The sequence below is a fragment of the Pristiophorus japonicus genome, chromosome 1 (assembly GCF_044704955.1).
Source record: "Pristiophorus japonicus isolate sPriJap1 chromosome 1, sPriJap1.hap1, whole genome shotgun sequence".
Taxonomy (NCBI): Eukaryota; Metazoa; Chordata; class Chondrichthyes; family Pristiophoridae; genus Pristiophorus; species Pristiophorus japonicus.
Window position 1 is genome coordinate 467,718,132 of NC_091977.1, and position 23,910 is coordinate 467,742,041.

The 23,910-nt window shown below is 46.1% G+C and overlaps 1 protein-coding gene across 4 annotated transcripts in view; it reads left to right on the top strand.

Moving 5' to 3' along the window:
- Positions 1-23,910, top strand: part of tmem67 (transmembrane protein 67) — a 432,102-nt gene that overhangs the window by 256,299 nt on the left and 151,893 nt on the right. For 3 of the 4 annotated variants that reach the window (XM_070893974.1, XM_070893984.1, XM_070893994.1), the window contains one exon: positions 10,344-10,467. The exons of the other annotated variant lie outside the window; for it this stretch is intronic. In XM_070893974.1, coding sequence (XP_070750075.1) covers positions 10,344-10,467 — 124 coding nt within the window. The remainder of the gene's footprint in view (positions 1-10,343; positions 10,468-23,910) is intronic. 4 annotated transcript variants of the gene reach the window in all.

Below are 23,910 nucleotides of genomic sequence, written 5' to 3' on the forward strand. Positions count from 1 at the left end.
TTTAAACTGCTCACATTTTATTTGATCATACGTAATTTGGTTGAATGCACAAAGGAAAATGACATAAGGTATATGAATAAGTGTACAGATGTTACCCTTAGGCAACCTCTCCTGATGAGTTTATCATTTCCTACATTTGGAAGGGTTTTAGCAAATGAATCAAAGTATTAATTTCCTAAATTTAAGTTGTGTTCCATTTTAAATTCCAAAGACATAAAAACAAAAAACAAAATGTTCTGCCATCATTTAAAAATGAGACCAAATTGTGTTGGATTATATACTTCAATCTTTGGCATAGGAGTTATTAATGGAATAAATCTTGATATCTGCTGTTGTGCTCAACTGATTATACTTGCCGTGATCATATTTATTACTAATAATAAAAACAGAAAATGCTGCAAACACTCAGCAACAGAAGTTAAATTAGGAAACATTTCTACACACAAAGGGCTGGATTTTACCACCCTCGGCAGGTTTGGGATGGGCGACGTCCTTGGCAAGTCTGCAGCTGTGTTGATCCGGGCCTCTGACATGATTTTACCCTGATGGGGCTTGTTAAGCCCACCCTGCGAGGTTCCTGGCCAATTAAAAGGAAGCGGGTCTGATAATGCTATCTGATGATGCGTCATCAGCCGGTTTCTTTAAAGGGATAACGCCCACATACATTTTGACAGTTGTGCTGCAAATGCTGACAAACACTGCACAAAGGTGCACGGCTGCACCCAGGATCTCCCATCACTCCCTCCAGATGCTTATGGAGGGAATCACAGCACGCAGGGAGGTTCTCTTCCCTTCCAATGAGCGGAAGAGACACCAGGACACCAACCTGGTTGCACATTGTTCAGGAGGGCACAAGCAGGGATGTCGTCAGGAGGACCTGGCTGCAGTGGCACAAACATTTCAATGATCTCAGTGGATCACGAAACGTTACATAGGAAATAGAAAATAGGTGCACCACCATTCAATAAGATCATGGCTAATCATTCCCTCAGTACCCCTTTCCTGCTTTCTTTCTATACCCCCTGCAGAGTCACACTCAACCTCATCCTGCGAGACCACTCATCACATCCCCATCACTCTGCCTTCTCTACCCTACTCCTGCACATCCTTATTCATACCAACTTACCTTGCACCTCCACCCATCCCTCTCTCTCTATCTACATTATCACATCCCCATCTCACTAGCTACCCCTCACACCCACCCTCATCCTTGTCCAAACATGCCAACTAACAACATGCAAGGGTAGGCTCTTGGGAGTTATCGCCAATGCTGATGTAAAGCATCAGGTGATTGCTGAGAAGGTTGGTGTTGTTGTTGGCTTTTCAGGTGTGCCTAGTGATGTTGGTGCTGGGGCTGATCGTGGTGGAATTTGGAGGATCAAGGTGAGATTTTTGCAAGGGCACAGTTGCTGATGGAATAGATGGCAGGTGAAATTGAGATGATAGAAGCGATCTGTCAATGGTGAGATCGGTTGTTCCAAGGTGGTGACAGGGAATAGAGAGTTTACTCGAAACACTTCCAAACTGCATAAAGCTGAAAAGTATTTTCCAAATACTGAAGGTGCCAGCTTCTAACATTGGAAAATGAACAGCTGTGAAATAATAACTTTTATACCAGCTGTGCAGCTGTCAACTATTCAAAGCAATGGACAAAAACCTGTCATACCTGATGTGATCCCTGACCATTGGGAACCTCCGTGAAAAAGTTGGAAAAATGGTTAGTGGTTGGTAAAATGCTACTTAACTACCCTTAAACAGCTTCTTAAGTGTTTCAATTGTCTTAAGCATGTCAATCTTTTCGTTTTCTGACAGTGGACCCGCCCTCTGAGCACTGGCAAAATCCAGCCCTATATAGATTTTTGTCAACCAAAGATATTAAGGGATATGGCCCAAAAGCAGGTATATGGAGTTAGGTCACAGGTCAGCCATGATCTCACCGAATGACTGAACAGGCTCGAGAGGGTCAATAAGAACATAAGAAATAGGAGCAGGAGTAGGCCATATGGCCCCTCGAGCCTGCTTCGCCATTCAATATTATCATGGCTGATCCAATCATGGACTCAGGTCCATTTCCCTGCTCGCTCCTCATAACCCCTTAATCCCTTATCGGTTGAGAAGCTGTCTATCTCTGTCTTAAATTTATTCAATGTCCCGGCTTCCACAGCTCTCTGAGGCAGCGAATTTCGCAGATTTACAACCTTCTGAGAGAAGAATTTATAAGAACATAAGAAATAGGAACAGGAGTAGGCCATACTGCCCCTCGAGCCTGCTCCGCCATTCAATAAGATCATTGCTGATCTGATCATGGACTCAGGTCCACCACCCTGCCCGCTCCCCATAACCCCTTACCCCTTTATCGTTTAAGAAACTGTCTATTTCTGTCTTAAATTTATTCAATGTCCTAGCTTCCACAGCTCACTGAGGCAGCGAATTGCACAGATTTACAACCCTCTGAGAAAAGAAATTTCTCTTCATCTTAATTTTAAATGGGCGGCCCCTTATTCTAAGATCATGCCCTCTAGTTCTAGTCTCCCCCTTCAGTGGAAACATCCTCTCTGCATCCACCTTGTCAAGCCCCCTCATAATCTTACACGTTTCGATAAGATCACCTCTCATTCTGCTGAATTCCAATGAGTAGAGGCCCAATCTACTCAACCTTTCCTCATAAGTCAACCCCCTCATCTCCGGAATCAACCGAGTGAACTTTCTCTGAACTGACTCCAAAGCAAGTATATCCTTTCGTAAATATGGAAACCAAAACTGCACGCAGTATTCCAGGTGTGGCCTCACCAATACTCTGTATAGCTGTAGCAAGACTTCCCTGCTTTTATACTCTATCCCCTTTGCAATAAAGGCCAAGATTCCATTGGCCTTCCTGATTACTTGCTGTACCTGCACACTATCCTTTTGTGTTTCATGCACAAGTATCTCCAGGTCCCGCTTTACTGCAGCACTTTGCAATCTTTCTCCGTTTAAATAAGAACTTGCTCTTTGATTTTTTTTCTGCCAAAGTGCATGACCTCGCACTTTCCAACATTATACTCCATCTGCCAAATTTTTGCCCACTCATTTAGCCTGTCTATGTTCTTTTGCAGATGTTTTATGTCCTCCTCACACACTGCTTTTCCTCCCATCTTTGTATCATCAGCAAACTTGGCTACGTTACACTCAGTCCCTTTTTCCAAGTCGTTAATATAGATTGTAAATAGTTGGAGTCCCAGCACTGATCCCTGCGGCACCCCACTAGTTACTGGTTGCCAACCAGAGAATGAACCATTTATCCTGACTCTCTGTTTTCTGTTAGTTAGCCAATCCTCTATCCAGGCTAATATATTACCCCCAACCCCGTGAACTTTTATCTTGTGCAGTAACCTTTCATGTGGCACCTGGTCAAATGCCTTCTGGAAGTCCAAATGCATCACATCCACTGGTTCCCCTTTATCCACCCTGTTCGTTACATCCTCAAAGAATTCCAGAAACTTTGTCAAACATGACTTCACTTTCAAAAATCCATGCTGACTCTGCCTGACCGAATTATGCTTTTCCAAATGTCCTGCTACTGCTTCTTTAATAATGGACTTCAACATTTTCCCAACCACAGATGTCAGGCTAACTTGTCTATAGCTTCTTGCTTTTTGTCTGACTCCTTTTTTAAATAGGGGCATTACATTTACAGTTTTCAAATCTGCTGGGACCTCCCCAGAACCTAGGGAATTTTGGTAAATTACAACCAATGCATCCATTATCCCTGCCGGTACTTCTCTTCAGACTCTAGGATGCAAGCCATCAGGTCCAGGGGATTTATCTGCTTTAGTCCCATTACCTTTCTGAGTACCACCTCCTTAATGATTGTGATTGTGTTAAGTTCCTCCCCCCCCATAGCTCCTTCACTATCCATTGTTGGAATATTGTCAGTGTCTTCTACCGTAAAGACTGATACAAGATATTTGTTCAGAGTTTCTGCTATCTCCATGTTCCCCATTACTAATTCCCCATTCTTGTCCTCTAAGGGACCAACATTTACTTTAGCCACTCTTTTCCTTTTTATATATCTATAGAAACTCTTGCTATCTGTTTTTATATTTCGTGCTAGTTTACTTTCATAGTCCTTCTTCCTTTTCTTCATAATTTTTTTAGTCATTCTTTGCTGGCTTTTAAAAGCTTCCCAATCTTCTGTCCTCCCACTAGTTTTGGCCACTTTGTATGCCCTTGTTTTTAATTGGGTACCATCCTTTATTTCTTTAGTTAGCCACAGATGCCTATCTTTTCTTTTACATCCTTTTCTCCTCACTGGAATATGTTTTTCTTGAGAGTTGTGAAATATCTCCTTAAATGTACAGCACTGTTCATCAACTGTCCTACACTTTAAATCTATTTTCCCAGTCCGCTTTAGCCAACTCTGCCCTCATACCTTCATAGTCTCCTTTATTTAAGCTTAGTACGCTTTTTTGAGATCGAACTTTCTCACCCTCTAAATTTGAAATTTAACCATGCTATGATCACTCATTTCAAGGGGATCCCCCCCCGCCCCCCACCACAAGGATATTGGTCCCGGCTCTGTTGAGGTGCAACCCGTCCGGCTTGTACAGGTCCCACCTCCCCCAGAAGTGGTCCCAATGACTCAGGAAACTAAAGCCTTCCCACCTGCACCATCTCTCCAGCCACGTATTCATCTGCTCTATCTTCCTATTTCTGTACTCACTAGCTCGTGGCACTGGGAGTAATCCGGAGATTACTGCCTTTGAGGTCCTGCTTTTTAATCTCTCTCCTAGCTCCCTAAACTCGTCCTGCAGGACTTCATCCCTCTTTCTACATATGTCATTAGTCCCACTATGGACCACGACCTCTGGCTGTTCACCCTCTTCCCCCCAGAATGCCCTACTCAATGGCCTACTCCTGTTCCTATTTCCGAGAGAAACGGTGTTAAGGTTTCAGATCGGTGACATTTCATCGGTTATTACTTATTGTTATGTATGCAATACCTTGTAACCAGCATTCTACCGCCACCAGAGGGTGCATCTGTTGGAGTCCCAAGGGATCCTAGCATCCCTTGGGTTCACTGCATATAAGCAAGCCTCCCATGCTGTGCCAGCACTCTGGAGTCAGAATAAAGAGACTAATGTCACACTTACTCAAGTCTACAGTACTCAGTCACATTGCTTTATTTGAGACATAACAACTGGCAACGAGTAATAGATAACAAACCATTATGCGAAAATGCAGAGAACTGTTGGTATCCTGGAGAAATTCTCAGAAGGTGATGATTGGGAAGCCTTCATGGAGTGACTCGACCAATATTTCGTGGCCAACGAGCTGGAACGGAATGAAAACGTTGCCAAACGAAGGGCGATCCTCCTCACCGTCTGCGGGGCAACAACCTACAGCCTCATGAAGAATCTTCTTGCTCCGGTGAAATGAACAACCAAATCGTATGAAGAACTATATACGCTAGTTCTAAATCCAAAGGAGAGTGCTCTGATGGCAAAGTATCGATTTTATACATGTCAATGGTCTGACGGCCTGGGAATGGTGAGCCATGTCGCCGAACTAATGCACCTTGCAGGACATTGCGAATTCGGTGGATTCCTGGAGTAAATGCTAAGAGACTTTTTTGTGCTTGGCATTGGCCATGAGGTTATCCCTTGCAAACTATTGACTGTTGAAACATCTAACCTGAGCAAAGCCATAACAATAGCCCAGGCATTTATGTCCACCAGCGATAACACCAAACAAATTTTGCAGCATAAAGATGCATCGGCAAGTACTGTACACAAAGTTGTTTTCAGGCAGGAATGCATATGGCACAATGTACACGCCTGCAGCTTCATGACCTCAGATGACTTAGAGTCCGCCATCAAGAGTGAATGCGAGGCAATTAACACCTTGTTGGCGCTGCGAGGTGATCATCGAGCCCATCAATGCCGCTTCAAACACTATGTGTGCAAAGGCTGTTGAAAAATGGGACATCTCCAGCGAATGTTCAGACGAGCTGCAAACCACCACGTTGCAGAGGAAGACCGATCCATGGTGGATCAAACTGAACTAGAGACACGAACCGAGGAGGCAGAAGTGTCCGGGTACACACCTTTATCACGAAATGTCCACCGATCATGTTAAAAGTTGAACTGAACGGAATTTCAGTATCCATGGAATTGGACATGGGTGCGAGTCAGTCTATCATAAGCAAAAAGGCCTTCAAAAGGCTGTGGTGCAACAAGGCACAAAGGCCCAAGCTGAGCCCTATTCATACCAAGCTGAAAACTTACACTAAAGAGCTGGTCCCTGTAATTGGCAGTGCAGCCGTAAAAGTCTCCTATAATGGAGCGGTGCACGAAGTACTACTATGGATTGTACCAGGAGATGGCCCCACACTGTTCGGCAGAAGCTGGCTGGGAAAAATGCGCTGGAACTGGGACGAGATCTGAGCGCTTTCATCCGTCGACGACGTTGCATGTGCCCAGGTTTTGAGCAAGTTCCCGTCGTTGTTTGAGCCAGGCATCGGAAATTTCTCTGGGGCGAAGGTGCAGATCCACTTGGTTCCCGGTACACAACCCATCCACCACAAGGCACGTGCGGTGCCATACATGATGCGAGAGAAAGTGGAGATCGAGCTGGACAGGCTACAACAAGGGGGCATCACGGCGCTGGTTGAGTTCAACGAGTGGGCCAGTCCGATTGTTCCGGTCAGAATTTGTGGGGACTATAAAGTAACGATTCACCATTTTTCACTGCAAGACCAGTACCCGCTACCCAAAGCAGATGACCTATTTGCAATGCTGGCAGGAGGGAAGACGTTCACCAAGTTGGACCTGACCTCGGCGTACATGACGCAGGAGCTGGCGGAATCTTCGAAAGGCCTCACCTGCATCAACACGCACAAAGGTCTGTTCATCTACAATAGATGCCCATTTGGGATTCGATCAGCTGCGGCTATTTTTCAAAGGAACATGGAGAGTCTGCTAAAGTCGGTTCCGCGCACCGTGGTTTTCCAGGACAACATATTGATCACAGGTCAGGACACCATCGAACACTTGAAGAACCTGGAAGAGGTTCTAAGTCGGCTAAATCGTGTGAGACTCAGGTTGAAACGCTCGAAGTGTGTTTTCCTGGCACCAGAGGTCGAGTTCTTAGGGAGAGGAATCGCGGCAGAGGGAATCAGACCTACCGACGCCAAGACGGAGGCCATCAAGAACTCGCCGAGACCACAGAACGTGATGGAATTGTGGTCGTTGCTGGGAGTCCTCAATTATTTTGGTAATTTCCTACCTGGGTTACGCACCTTGCTAGAACCTCTACATGTGTTGCTACTCAAGGGAGATGACTGGGTATGGGGGAATATCACAAGAGACTGCTTTTGAGAAATCCAGAAATCTGTTATGTTCCAACAAACTGCTTGTTCTGTATGACCCATCTAAACGTTTAGTGCTAGCTTGCGATAAGTCTTCGTACAGGGTCTGTGTGTGTTACACCAAGCAAATGAATCACGAACATTGCAACTGGTTGCTTATGCATCCAGGAGTTTGTCCAAGGCCGATAGGGCTTACAGCATGATTGAAAAAGAAGCTCTGGCATGCGTTTATGGGGTGAAAACAATGCACCAGTATCTGGGCTTAAGTTCGAGTTAGAAACTGACCATAAGCCGTTCATATCGCTATTCTCAGAGAGCAAAGGTATTAATACCAATGTCTCTGCTCGCATCCAAAGATGGGTGCTCACGCTGTCTGCATATAACTATGTAATTCGCCACAGGCCAGGCACAGAGAACTGCGCTGATGCTCTCAGTCGGCTACCATTGCCCACCACTGGGGTGGAAATGGCACAGCCTGCAGACTTGCTCTTGGTGATGGATGCATTTGAAAACAAAAAGTCACCCATTATGGCCCGCCAGATCAGGACCTGGACCAGCCAGGATCCTTTACTGTCCCTTGTAAAAAACTGTGTCCTCCATGGGAGCTGGTCCAGCGTCCTAGCAGAGCTGCATGAAGAGATCAAACCGTTCCAGCGGCGCTAAGACGAAATGTCCATACAGGTGGACTGTCTTTTGTAGGGTAATCGCGTGGTTTTGCTTAAGAAAGGCAGGGAAATGTTCACACACGACCGACACAGTACCCACCCAGGCATAGTAATGATGAAAGCTATAGCCAGATCCCATGTGTGGTGCCCGGGCATCGACTCAGATTTGGAGTCTTGCATGCACCAATGCAACACTTGCTCTCAACTGACCAATGCACCCAGGGAGGCACCACTAGGTTTGTGGCCATGGCCCTCCAAACCCTGTTCTATGATCCATGTTGACTTTGCTGGCCCGTTTCTAGGTAAAATGTTTTTGGTTGTTGTGGATGCTTATTCAAAATGGATTGAGTGTGTAATAATGTCTGTAAGCACGTCCACTGCCTACGAGCCATGTTTGCCATGCATGGCCTGCTTGATGACCTTGTCAGCGACAATAGGCCGTGCTTCACCAGAGCTGAATTCAAGGAATTCATGACCCGCAATGGGATCAAGCACGTCACATCTGCCCCGTTCAAGCCCGCATCTAACGGCCAGGCAGAACGGGCAGTCCAAACCATCAAGCAAAGCTTGAAATGCGTGTCGGAAGGCTCCCTGCAGACCCGCCTGTCCCGAGTCCTGCTCAGCTACCGCACAAGACTCCACTCGCTCACCGGGGTTCCCCCTGCCGAACTGCTCATGAAAAGGGCACTCAAAACAAGGCTCTGTCTAGTGCACCCTGATCTCCATGATCATGTCGAGGACAGGCAGCATCAACAAAGCACGTACCATGATCGCGCAAATTTGTCATGCAATATTGAAGTCAATGACTGTGTTTGTACTCAACTATGGACATGGTCCCAAATGGCTTGCTGGCACTGTCATAACCAAAGAAGGGAGTAGAGTGTTTGAGGTCAAACTTGCAAATGGACTAACTTGCAGAAAGTGTTTGGACCAAATCAAACTGCGATTCACAGACAGCCACGAGCAACCTGAAGAGGACACCACCAACTTCGACCCTCCGATACACACACAAGTGGCAACCGGCATCACGGTTGACCACGAAGCTGAACTTATCATCCCAGCAGCTCAGCATGGCCAGCTGCGCAGCAGCCCAGCGAAGGCCCAACCAACTCACCTGCACCTGTCTTTGTACTGAGATGATCGACTAGGGAGTGGAAAGCCCTAGATCGTCTCATCCTGTAAATAAATGTATTATTGACTTTGCGTAGGGGGGGGAGTGATGTTATGTATGCAACACCTTGTAACCAGCATTCTACCGCCACCAGAGGGTGCATCTGTTGGAGTCCCAAGGGATCCCAGCATCCCTTGGGAGCACTGCATATAAGCAGGCCTCCCATGCTGTACCAGCACTCTGGAGTCAGAATAAAGAGACTAAGGTCACACTTACTCAAGTCTACAGTACTCAGTCACATTGCTTTATTTGAGACATAACACTTATGTTGTAGGTTAAATCAGGCATGGATATGTGCATCTGATTTGTGTGCTTAGATTTTCTGGTGATTAATTTTGATAACCAGAAAATCGGAAGCACCACAAATTGAGGGTGCTGATCTCCATGGCCAGTTCTCTGATCCACTGTCCTATTGGGAAATGCTCTATACCAGGAGCAGAGCCTTGCAAAAGTACCCTAAAATGTTCAACCACAAACAATTCTATTTTAAAAGAAACACAGGCAGCATGGTGCAGTAGCATGTTGGAATGCAAACGTGATGTTATCCAGGTTAGCACCCTTTATGCCTCATTTAAGCTGTGTAGATTTTTGAGGGACTACAGGTCTAGCACCGGTATAATTTAACAGTATGAACAGTGGGAGTTGACTCTGAAGTCAGTCTCATGGAATCAGAAATATTATAATGTCAGTGAATCCCTGATCTCAGCAATGCCATTATGGGGAAGGGTGCTACAGAAATCAGACAGATTCCCACAGGAAAGAGCAAAAACTGAAGGGTGAACCTCACAGACTAGTGCCAGACATCTCCTAGTGGATAGTTATTGAATGAAATTAGCAAAATCCTAGGAACAGCAGGGTCTCCAGCCTGTGCACTCACTCAGAAATGTACAGCACAAGATAAATCCAATAAGGGGAAGTGAAGAAAAAAAACTAGTTTGAATAAGCAAATTTAGAAGAACTCATATAAATCTGGCTATTTTATATAATTCTGAAAGTGAAAATAAAATCCTCTAGCTGTGATTTTCTTCTTCAGTGTTCCTAGTGCCTGCTGAGTTATTGGGAAATTGCTCAAACCCCAGGCTCTGATTTTAACCGAAAACCTTGTGTTTGATTTCGACCTTGTGTTGTTCAAGCGTTAATTTATTTTTTTCAATCACAGATAATACAAATAATAATTGGTATTTAACCAGACGTATTTTCTTGGTGGATACTTTAAGTGGTCGTGAAATCAACCTGAAGAAACAGCCAAAAGTGGTTAGAGTTGCTAGCTGCATAAAAATTAGGTGAGAAAGAGCTTTGACATGAATACAGACAGAAAAGGCAATTTCAAGTTCCAGATTTTGTTGCAAGTATGAAGCCTTCATCTTTTTCAGTTTTTCCATTTCATGGATCATATTTCTAAATTGCAAAGTATATAGGATATATTTTCTTTTGTGGTGCCTGAGGTGCTGCACTTGTCATTGAAGGCGAGCCAGTTTTTATGCCCTGCATCACCTGGGTGTACTGGGCCTACACCTGAACACTGTGGTAGGAAATCAGAAAGCAGCTAAAGTCCTCTCATGTCTGAGGTTTTGCTCCTGGCTGCTGACATGAGGCCTTCTGGCAGCTGTTGGTGAGCAAAAATCTGAAGGCCCTGAGGCCCAAAGGTTAACCTAGGAGGGGGAGGTGAAGTTCCAATAACCATGCCAGACAAATCTTGAACCGGCCTCCTGGCCACAGCAGATCTTCCAGTCTGCACCAACTTTTATGTTACATGTCTCTAGATTGGAGCATGCAATGGATTGATGATGAAAAAACTAAGGTGGGAGCCCAGGAACAGCCCTTCTTTTCTTTATTACAACAGGAACTGTAGACCTTTACTTACTTCAGACGCAGGCTGCCTGATATACCTTTGGGACACTCTGGCTGGACACAGTGAGGTGAAAACCTAATGGAATAGGCCTCTATCCCCTATCTGAGGACTGGCAATCTGCCAGGTGCAGTAAAGAGGAAAATCTATTCTTGTCCCGTTCCATAAAGAACCAAACTAAAATTTATTGTTTCTGTTTTGTTCCTCTTATTACAAAAACGATGTTATATGGTTTCGTTAGATAAAACTATTTTTCCTAATTTTCCACATCAGCAGCAATGCATACTGGGGATACGTGCTGAAATTCAGTTCAAGGCACATCAACAGTGCAGCCGCATTCCATGTTTTCACATTGTATTCTAAACATCCCAGTTTTCCACAGTGCTATCATTTGAATATGGGTCTTGTGTTCATAGTACAAACTGCATCACGCACTGGGAGAGCGGAGACTGGGTGGAGGCGACAGAGGTTCTGCGGCAGAACTTTAATGTACAGGGGAAGCTCCTTACACTCTGCACTACCTGCGACCGAAATTCAGGGTCTCAGAAAGATCCGTTACAGCCCGTTTATGATGGCCATGCGTCAGAATCCCGTGGCCGCTGCTTTGTGGTCAACTGGCCGCCCCAACCCAAATTCAGGTGGGAGATTTTTCGTCCTGGACCCGATTCCGCTCCGATGCTGACAACCGCTGCAAGCGCGTCATCAGAATGCGCACCACCGCTCTCCCTCACCTGAAAATGGCAAAATTTAGCTCAAAAAATCGATGCCCTGCCGCGCCTTGCCCCCGACAACTTTTTCTGTTGGTGCACCTTATCCGGAGTGAGTGCGGTCCGGCAGCGCCGCGGCCGCCATGTATTTATTTTTGCCGGCCAACTTCCCGATCGGTCAGCAAGATAGTGCCCTTGGGTTCAGCCGGGCCGCCAACGGCAGCCTGGCACCCCCTCTTTGGTGCCAGGCCGCTGGCCTAGCCAAAACCCTCCCTGGTGGCCCAGTGGTGAAAGATTTTAAATGACTGATTTTCTCCCCTTTATCTGTAGCATACCTTTATTAGCGTGATCGATCTTTTCTTATCTTTTATTTCAAACCATTTGAATTCTGTTTCTAACTATCTGTTAATCATATCCCTTTTTTCTACTGGCATTATGTTATCTCTAATTAGTCTCTAATTTTTCTCACTGTCTCTCGCTCTGTCACAGGCACACATATGCTTACCTGCTCCTCAAATTACAAAATCACACGGGATGCTTCTTTATCATTAAAAATCATGGAGATGATTTGTTATGTATGCAACCAGAAGCAATCTGTATCATACCGCCACCAGAGGGCATACCTGTTGGAGTCCCAAGGGATCCCAGCATCCCTTGGGAGCACTGTATATAAGCAGGCCTCCCATGCGGTACCAACACTCTGGAATTTGAATAAAGGAGCTAAGGTCACACTTACTCATTGTCGACAGTACTCAGTTACACTACTTTATTATGAGCATAACAACTGGCAACGAGATATCGAACAATCACGTGAAAATGCAGAGAACTGTTGGTGTCCTGGAGAAATTCTCAGAAGGGGATGATTGGGAGGCCTTCGTGGAGAGACTCGACCAATACTTCGTGACCAACGAGCTGGAAGGGGACGAGAACGCTGCCAAACGAAGGGCGATCCTCCTCACCGTCTGCGGGACAACAACCTATGGCCTCATGAAGAATCTTCTAGCTCCGGTGAAACCAACAACCAAATCGTATGAAGAACTGTGTACGCTGGTCCGGAAACAACTAAATCCAAAGGAAACATTCTGATGGCAAGGTATCGATTTTACACGTGTCAACGGTCTGAAGGCCAGGAAGTGGCAAGCTACGTCGCCGAACTAAGGTGCCTTGCAGGACATTGCAAATTCGATGGATTCCTTGAGCAAATGCTAAGAGACTTCTTTGTGCTTGGCATTGGCCATGAGCTAATCCTTCGCAAACTATTAACTGTTGAAACACCGAGCCTGAGCAAAGCCACAACGATAGCCCAGGCATTTATGTCCACCAGCGATAACACCAAACAAGTTTTGCAGCATAAAGAGGTTTCGGCAAGTACTGTCCACAAAGTAATGTTGTTTTCAGGCAGGAATGCATATGGCAGAATGTACACACCTGCAGCTGCACGACCTCAGATGACCCAGAGTCCACCATCAAATGTTAATGCGAGGCAGTTAACACCTTGTTGGCGCTGCGGAGGTGATCATCGAGCCCATCAATGCTGCTTCAAACACTATGTGTGCAAAGACTGTGGAACAATGGGACACCTCCAGCGAATGTTCAGACGAGCTGCAAACTCTGCAAACCACCACATTGCAGAGGAGGATCGATCCATGGCGGATCAGGCTGAACTAGAGACTCGAACCGAGGAGTCAGAAGTGTAAGGGGTACACACCTTCACCAAGAAAGGTCCACTGATCATGCTAAAAGTCGAACTGGATGGAATTCCAGCATCCATGGAACTGGACATGGGTGCGAGTCAGTCTATCATGAGCAAAAAGGCCTTCGAGAGGCTGGTGTGCACCAAGGCACACAGGCCCAAGCTTAGCCCCATTCATACCAAGCTAAGAAGTTACACTGAAGAGCTGAACCCTGTTATTGGCAGTGCAGCAGTAAAAGTCTCCTATGATGGAGCAGTGCATGAACTCCCACTATGGATTGTACCAGGAGATGGCCCCACATTGTTCGGCAGAAGCTGGCTGGGAAAAATCCACTGGAACTGGGGCGACATCTGAACGCTTTCGTCCATCGGCTACGCCTCATGTGCCCAGATTGTGAGCAAGTTCCCATTGCAATTTGAGCCAGGCATCGGAAGTTTCTCTGGGGTGAAGGTGCAGATCCACTTGGTTCCCGGTACACGACCCATTCACCACAAGGCACGCGCGGTGCCATACATGATACAAGAGAAAGTGGAAATTGAGCTGGACAAACTGCAGCGAGAAGGCATCGTGGAGTTCAATGAGTGGGCCAGTCCTATTGTTCCGGTTCTCAAAGGTGATGGCACAGTCAGAATTTGTGGGAACTATAAAATAACGATTAATCGTTTTTCACTACAGGACCAGTACCCGCTACCCAAGGCAGACGACCTATTTGCGACCCTAGCTGGAGGAAAGATGTTTACTAAGTTAGACTTGACTTTGGCCTACATGATGCAGGAGCTGGCAGAATCTTCAAAAGGCCTCACCTGCATCAACACACACACAGGTCTGTTCATCTACAATAGATGCCCATTTGGGATTCGATCGGCCGCAGCAATTTTTCAAAGGAACATGGAGAGCCTGCTAAAGTCAGTTCCGCGCACTGTGGTTTTCCAGGACGACATACCGGTCACAGGTCTGGACACCATCGAACACTTGAAGAACCTGGAAGAGATTTTAAGTCGGCTAGATCGCGTGGGACTCAGGTTGAAACGCTCGAAGTGTGTTTTCTGGCGCCAGAGGTCGAGTTCTTAGGGAGAAGAATCGCGGCAGACGTCATCAGACCCACCGACTCCAAGACGGAGGCCACCAAGAATGCGCCGAGATCACAGAACGTGGTGGGGCTGCGGTCGTTCCTGGGACTCCTCAACTATTTCAGTAATTTCCTACCCGGGTTAAGCATCTTGCTAGAACCCCTACATGTGCTACTACGCAAGGGAGATGACTGGGTATGGGAGAAATCACAAGAAGCTGCTTTTGTGAAAGCCAGAAATCTGTTGTGTTCTAACAAACTGCTTGTTCTGTATAACCCATGTAAATGTTTAGTGCTAGCTTGCGATGCATCTTCGTACGGGGTTGGATGTGTGTTACAACAAACAAACGAATCGGGAACATTGCAACCGGTCGCCTATGCGTCCTGGAGTTTGTCCACTCTTGGTGATGGATGCATTTGAAAACAAAAAGTCACCCATTACGGCCCGCCAGATCAGGACCTGGACCAGCCAGGATCCTTTACTGTCCCTTGTAAAAAACTGTGTCCTCCATGGGAGCTGGTCCAGCGTCCCAGCGGAGATGCATGAAGAGATCAAGCCGTTCCAGCGGCGCTAAGATGAAATGTCCATACAGGTGGACTGTCTTTTGTGGGGCAATCACGTGGTTTTGCCGAAGAAAGGCAGGGAAACATTCATACGTGACCTACACAGTACCCACCCAGGCATAGTAATGATGAAAGCGATAGCCAAATCCCATGTGTGGTGTCCCGGCATCGACTCAGATTTGGAGTCATGCGTGCGCCAATGCAACACTTGCTCTCAACTGAGCAATGCACCCAGAGAGGCACCGCTAAGTTTGTGGTCGTGGCCCTCCAAACTGTGGTCTAGGATCCATACTGACTTTGCAGGCCCGTTTCTAGGCAAAATATTTTTGATTGTTGTAGATGCTTATTCAAAATGGATTGAGTGTGTAATAATGCCTGTAAGCACATCCACTGCCACCTACAAGCCATGTTCGCCACGCACGGCCTGCCTGATGTCCTTGTCAGCGACAATGGGCCGTGCTTCACCAGTGCTGAATTCAAGGAATTCATGACCCGCAGAGGGATGAAGCACATCACATCTGCCCCATTCAACCCCGCATCCAACGGCCAGGCAGAACAGGCAGTCCAAACCATCAAACAAAGCTTGAAATGTGTCGGAAGGCTCCCTGCAGACCCGCCTGACCCGAGTCCTACTCAGCTACCGTACCTAATCCCACTCGCTCACCAGGGTTTGCCCAGCCGAGCTGCTCATGAAAAGGGCGCTCAAAGCAAAGCTCTCCCTTATCCACCCTGATCTCCAAGATCACATCGAGGGCAGGCGGAATCAACAAAGCATGTATCATGATCGCGCAAACTTGTCATGTGGTATTCAAGTCAATGATCCTGTATTTGTACTCAACTATCGACATGGTCCCAAATGGCTCACTGGAACCGTCATAGCCAAAGAAGGGAGTAGGGAGTTTCAGGTCATACTTGCTAATGGACGAACTTTCATAAAGCATTTGGATCAAACCAAACTGCGATTCACAAACAGCCACGAGCAACTCAATGAGGACACCACCAACTTCGACCCTCCAACACACACACAAGTGGCAACCGACATCACAGTGAACCACGAAGCTGAACTCACCATCCCCAGCAGCCCGGCAAGGCCAGCCGCCCAGCCGCCCAGCGAAGAACCAACCAACTCACCCACACCTGCATTTGTACCAAGACGATTGATAAGGGAACGAAAAGCCCCAGATCGTCTCACCTTGTAAATAAGTGTACTATTGACTTTGGGAGGAAGTGATGTTATGTAAGCAACCCAAGGCAACCTGTATCATACCGCCACCAGAGGGCATACCTGTTGGAGTCCCAAGGGATCCCCGCATCCCTTGGGAGTATTGTATATAAGCAGGCCTCCCATGCTGTACCTGCACTCTGGAGTTTGAATAAAGGAGCTAAGGTCACACTTACTCATTGTCTACAGTACTCAGTTACATTACTTTATAATGCACATAACATGATGCACCTGACATGTTTATTCAGTTTGACTGGCTCTGTGCAATTTTCTACAACTCCAGCAGCTTGATAAATGTCTTTCAAGGTTCTAAGGTAACAATGCGTGCGATTGCAAGTGGAGAAATCCTTCATTCTTATTTAAAAGCTTCTGCTCACGACACTTGCTCACAGTCATGGGGCTCTAGTAACAGTCCTCCTCGAGTATCTTTGGGACAGGGAGCAGAGGCAGCGAAGAAAGGAAGAAGATGCACGCAGAGTGAGCAGGAGGAGAACCAGGAGGGCTCTCAACAAGAGACCTTACCCACCTAGGGTCTTCCAAGAGCGGGAGGAGCCAGATAAAAGGGCCCGAGAGTCGGAGGGGCCACAGCAGCAGGAGCGGGAGGAGCCAGGCCCAGATAAAGGGCCCGAGAGTCGGGAGGAGCCATAGCAGCAGGAGCGGGAAGAGCCAGATAAAGGGCCCGAGAGTTGGGAGGAGCCAGCTGGTGCAGAGACAAAAAGTTTTTAAAAAAATCAAATTCGAAGTGTGGCATCACAGCCAAGCGGATAAGTAAATGGCTGGTGGATTAGTAGTTTTCATTTTCTTTTCAGTAGGAAACCTTTGGCATTGTTGTAAGTAGGATCTGCCAGTAAATTTATGTGATCTTTATTATCTAAGGAGAGCTAGTTAAATAAATCGGCTGTTTGCTGAGTAGCGGCTGGGTGTGTTGTGTACTCACTCACCCACTCACCCACTCACACACTCACCCACTCACTCACTCACCCACCCACTCACCCACCCACTCACCAACTCCCACCCACCCACTCAGACTCACTCATTCAGACTCACTCACTCACTCACTCACCCATTCACTCACTCACTCACTCCGATGTTGGGGAAGTCCAAATCCAGGGGACACAGTCGAAGGATAAGGGGTAAGCTATTTAGGACTGAGATGAGGAGAAACTTCTTCATTCAGAGAGTTGTTAACCTGTGGAATTCCCTATTGCAGAGAGTTGTTGATGCTAGTTCATTGGATATATTCAAGAGTGAGATAGATATGGCCCTTACGGCTAAAGGGATCAAGGGGTATGGAGAGAAAGCAGGAAAGGGGTCCTGAGGTGAATGATCAGTCATGATCTTATTGAATGGTGGTGCAGGCTCGAAGGGCCGAATGGCCTACTCCTGCACCTATTTTCTATGTTTCTATGTTTCTAAGGTTTAGAATTTAGTTCTACTCGATAGTTTCGAGTGTAACTAGAGGGATGGCAGGGCAGCTTAGTCCCGTGGATTGCGCATCCTGTGGCATAAAAACATAGAAACATAGAAAACAGGTGCAGGAGTAGGCCATTCGGCCCTTTGAGCCTGCACCACCATTCAATATGATCATGGCTGATCATGCAACTCCAGTACCCCATTCCTGCTTACTCTCCATACCCTTTGATCCCTTTAGCCGTAAGGGCCACATCTAACTCCCTTTTGAATATATCTAATGAACTGGCCTCAACAACTTTCTGTGGTAGAGAATTCCACAGGTTCACAATTCTCTGAGTGAAGAAGTTTCTCCTCATCTCGGTTCTAAATGGCTTACCCCTTATCCTTAGATTGTGACCCCTGGTTCTGGACTTCCCCAACAACGAGAACATTCTTCCTGCAATCCCATCACCTGTGCAATCCCATCAGAATTTTATATGTTTCTATGAGATCTCCTCTCATTCTTCTAAATTCCAGTGCATATAAACCTAGTTGATCCAGTCTTTATTCATATGTCAGTCCTGCCATCCCAGGAATCAGTCTGGTGAACCTTCGCTGCACTCCCTCAATAGCAAGAATGTCCATCCTCAGATTAGGAGACCAAAACTGTACACAATATTCAAGGTGTGGCCTCACCGAGGGCCTGTACAACTGTAGTAAGACCTCCCTACTCCTATACTCAAATCCTCTCGTTATGAAGGCCAACATGCCATTTGCCTTCGTCACCGCCTGCTGTACCTGCATGCCAACTTTCAATGACTGATGTTCCATGATACCCAGGTCTCGTTGCACCTCCTCTTTTCCTAATCTGTCACCATTCAGATAATATTCTGCCTCCCTGTTTTTGCCACCAATGAGGCACATTTTTCTGCATTATACTGCATCTGCCATGCTTTTGCTCACTCACCAAACCTGTCCAAGTCACCCTGCAGCCTCTTAGCATCCTTCTCACAGTTCACACTGCCACCCAGCTTAGTGTCATCTGAAACTTGGAGATATTACATTCAATTCCTTCGTCCAAATCATTAATGTATGTTGTATATAGCTGGGGGTTCAACACTGAACCTTGTGGTACCCCACTAGTCACTGCCTGCCATTCTGAAAAGGACCCGTTTATTCCTACTCTTTGCTTCCTGTTTGCCAACCAGTTCTCTATCCACGTCAATACATTACCCCCAATACCATGTGCTTTAATTTTGCACACTAATCTCTTGTATGGGACCTTGTCAAAAGCCTTTTGAAAGTCCAAATACACCACATCCACTGGTTCTCCCTTGTCCACTCGGCCAGTTACATCCTCAAAAAATTCTATAAGATTTGTCAAGCATGATTTCCCTTTCATAAATCCATGCTGACTTGGACTGATCCTGTCACTGCTTTCCAAATGTGCTGCTATTACGTCTTTGATAATTGATTCCAACATTTTCCCCACTACCGATGTCAGGCTAACCAGTCTATGATTCTCTGTTTTCTCTCTCCCTCCTTTTTTAAAAAGTGGTGTTACATTAGCTACCCTCCAATCCATAGGAACTGATCCAGAGGCTATAGAATTTTGGAAAATGACCACCAACTCATCCACTATTTCTAGGGCCACTTCCTTAAGTACTCTGGGATGCAGACTATCAGGCTCTGGGAATTTATTGGCCTTCAATCCCATCAATTTCCCAAACACAATTTCCTGACTAATAAGGATATCCTTCAGTTCCTCCTTCTCGCTCGATCCTCAGTCCCCTAGTATTTCCAGAAGGTTATTTCTGTCTTCTTCAGTGAAGACAGAACCAAAGTATTTGTTCAATTGGTCTACCATTTCTTTGTTCCCCATTATAAATTCACCTGATTCTGACTGCAAGGGACCTACATTTGTCTTCACTAATCGTTTTCTCATCACATACCTATAGAAGCTTTTACAATCAGTTTTTATGTTCACTGCAAGTTTACTCTCATATTCTATTTTCCCCCTCCTAATTAAACCCTTTGTCCTCCTCTGCTGAACTCTAAATTTCTCCCAGTCCTCAGGTTTGTTGCTTTTTCTGGCCAATTTATATGCCTCTTCCTTGGATTTAACACTATCCCTAATTTCCCTTGTTAGCCATGGTTGAGCCACCTTCCCTGTTTTATTTTTACGCCAGACAGGGATGTACAATTATTGAAGTTCATCCATCTGATCTTTAAATGTCTGCCATTGCCTATCCACCATCAACGCTTTTAGTATCATTTGCCAGTCTACCCTAGCCAATTCACGTCTCATACCATCGAAGTTAGTATTTTTTAAGTTCCGGACCCTAGTCTCTGAGTTAACTGTGTCATTCTCCATCTTAATGAAGAATTCTCCCATATTATGGTCACTCTTCCCCAAGGGGCCTCGCACAACAAGATTGCCAATTATCCTCTCTCATTACACATCACCCAGTCTAGGATGGCCTACTCTCTAGTTGGTTCCTCGATATATTGGTCTAGAAAGCCATCCCTTATACACTCCAGGAAATCCTCCTCCACCATATTGCTACCAGTTTGGTTAGCGCAATCTATATGCAGATTAAAGTCACCCATGGTAACTGCTGTACCTTTATTGTATGCATCCCTAATTTCCTGTTTGATGCCATCCCCAACCTCACTACTACTGTTTGGTGGTCTGTACACAACTCCCAATAGCGTTTTCTGCCCTTTGGTGTTCCGCAGCTCTGCCCATACAAATTCCATATCATCCAAGCTAATGTTCTTCCTTACTATTGCGCTAATCTCCTCGTTAACCAGCAATGCTACCCCACCTCCTTTTCTTTTCTGTCTATCCATCCTAAATATGGAACACCCTTGGATGTTGAGTTTCCAGCCTTGGTCACCCTGGAGCCATGTCTCCGTAATCCCAATTACATCATATCCGTTAACAGCTATCTGCGCTGTTAATTCATCCATCCTATTATGAACGCTCCTCGTATTGAGACACAGAGCCTTCACGCTTGTTTTTTTAACACTTTTTTCCTTTTAGAATTATGATGTAATGTGGCCTTTTTTGATTTTTCCCTTTGATTTCTCTGCTCTCCACCTTTCCTTATCTTCTTTCTACCTTTTGCTTCTGCCCCCATTTTACTTCCATCTGTCTCCCTGTGTAGATTCCCATCTCCCTGCCACATTAGTTTAAACCCTCCCCAACAGCACTAGCAAACACTGCCCAGGTACAGACCGTCTGGTTTGTACTGGTCCCACCTCCCCCCAGAACCGGTTCCAATGTCCCAGGAATTTGAATCCCTCCCTCTTGCATCATTCCTCAAGCCACGAATTCATCTTAACTATCCTGCTATTTCTACTCTGATTAGCACGTGGCACTGGTAGCAATCCTGAGATTACTACCTTTGAGGTCGTACTTTTTAATTTAACTCCTAGCTCCCTAAATTCAGCTTGTAGGACATCATCCCATTTTTTACCTATATCGTTGGTACCTATATGCACCACGACAACTGGCTGTTCACCCTCCCCCTCCAAAATGCCCTGCAGCCGCTCCGAGACAACCTTGACCCTTGACCCTTGACCCTTGCACCCAGGAGGCTACATACCTTCCTGGAGTCTTAATTGCGGCCACAGAAATGCCTATCTATTCCCCTTACAATAGAATCCCCTACTACTATAGCTCTCCAACTCTTTTTCCTGCCCTTCTGTGCAGCAGAGCCACCCATGGTACCATGAACTTGATTGCTGCTGCCTTCCCCTGATGAATCATCTCCCCCAAAAGTACCCAAAACGGCGTATCTGTTTTGGAGAGGGATGACCGCAGGGGACTCCTGCACTACCTTCCTTCCACTGCTCTGCCTGATGGTCACCCATACCCTATCTGCCTGAGTAACCTTTATCTGCGGTGTGACCAACTCACTAAACGTGCTATTCACGACATCGTCAGCATCGCGGATGCTCCAGAGTGAATCCATGCGCAGCTCCAGTGGCGCAATACGGTCTGTCAGGAGATGCAGCTGGATGCATGTCCTGCACACATAGCAGTCAAGGACACTGGGAACGTCTCTGTGTCATGTGGGAAGTCTCGGGTGTGACCACGTGTGCGGGAGATGTCTCCAGCTGCACCAACTCGAGCTCCGTGTTTTAGAGCTTGAGTGGCAGCTGGGGTCTCTGCGATGCATCCGCGAGACTGAGAGCAACATGCATAGCGCGTTTCTAGAGGCGGTCACCCCACAGCTGAAGATTGTGCAGGCAGAGAGGGAGTGACTGCCAGACAGAAGAGGAGGACTGGGCAGGTAGTGCAGGAGTCTACTGAGTGCTTCTTGCTCGCCAACCGCTACTCTGTACTGAAATGTGGGGGCGATGGTGGCTCTGGGGAGTGCAGCCAGGGCCTAGTCCATGGCATCACCGGTGGCTCAGCTGCACAGGGGTGACGAAGAAGAATGGAAGAGCTATGGTGGTAGGGGATTCAATAGTCAAGAGAGTAAATAGGCGTTCTGTGGCTGCATATGCGACTCCAGGATGGTATGTTCCTTCTGGTGTCAAGGAGGTCACTGAGCGGCTGCAGGGCATTCTGCGGGGAGAGGGTGAACAGCCAGAGGTCGTCGTCCACATCGGTACCAATGACATAGTTAGGAAGAGCGATGAGGTCCTGCAGGCAGAGTTTAGGGAGCTAGGAGAGAGATTAAAAAGCAGGACCTCAATAGTAGTAATCTCCGGATTACGCCCAGTGCCATGAGCTAGTGAGTACAGAAATAGGAGGATAGAGCAGATGAATTCCTGGCTAGAGAGATAATGCAGGTGGGAGGGCTTTAGTTTCCTGAGGCATTGGGACCGCTTCTGGGGGAGGTGGGACCTGTACAAGCCGGACGGGTTGCACCTCAACAGAGCCGGCACCAATATTCTCGCGGGGGGGGCGGTGGTTTTCTAGTGCTGTTTAAACTAGCTTGGCAGGGGGGTGGGAACCTGAAAATAGATTCAGAAGGGAGGGGAGTAAAGCTGGAATTTGAAAGCAAAAATAAAGAAAGTGAGTTTGAAGGAGAGAGGAAACAAGTAGGAAGAAAGTGTAAAAAAACAAACTTAAAGGCACTTTGTCTAAATGAACATAGCATTTGTAACAAAATAGATGAGTTGACAGCAAAGATTGAGACAAATGGGTATGATCTGATAGCCATTACAGAGACGTGTTTCCAAAGTGACCAGGACTGAGAATTAAATGTTATGGGGTACTTGACAATCTGGAAGGACAGACAGAAAGGAAAAGGAGGTGGGATAGCTCTACTAATAAAGGATGGAATCACTGTAATAGTAAGAAACGATATTGGCTCAAATGATAAGGGTATTGAAACAGTTTGGGTGGAGATAAGGAACAATGAGGGGAAAAAGTCACTGGTGGCCGTAGTCTATAGGCCCCCTAACAGTAGCAACTCTGTTGGTCGGAGCATAAACCAGGAAATAGTGGGGGCTTGTAAAAAGCGATCAGCAATAATCATGGGTGATTTTAACCTCCATATTGATTGGACAAATCAAATTGGTCAGGGTAGCCTTGAGGGCATAAGGGACGGGTTCCTTGAGCAGTGTGTAACGGAACCAATCAGGGGGCAGAATATCTTAGATCTAGTCCTGTGTAATGAGACAGGATTAATAAACAATCCCCTAGTAAAGGATTCCCTCAGAATAGTATGATTGAATTTCAAATTCAGATGGAGGGTGAGAAAGTTGGATCTCTAACCAGCATACTAAGCTTAAATAAAGGAGAGTATGAAGGTATGAGGGTAAAGTTGGGTAAAGTGGACTGGGAAAATAGATTAACGTGTAGGACGGTTGATGAACAGTGGTGTACATTTAAGGAGATATTTCACAACTCTCAAGAAAAATATATTCCAGTGAGGAGGAAAGGGTGTAACAGAAAAGATAGCCATCTGTGGCTAAGTAAAGAAATAAATGACGGTATCCAATGAAAAGCAAGGGTATACAAAGCGGCCAAAATTAGTGCGAGGACAGAAGATTGGGAAGCTTTTAAAAGCCAGCAAAGAACGACTAAAAAAATGATTAAGAAAGGGAAGATAGACTATGAAAGTAAACTAGCACAAAATATAAAAACAGATAGCAAGAGTTTCTATAGGTATATAAAAAGGAAAAGGGTGGTTTGAGTAAATGTTGGTCCCTTAGACGATGTGACCAGGGAATTAGTAATGGGTATCGTGGAAATGGCAGAAACTCT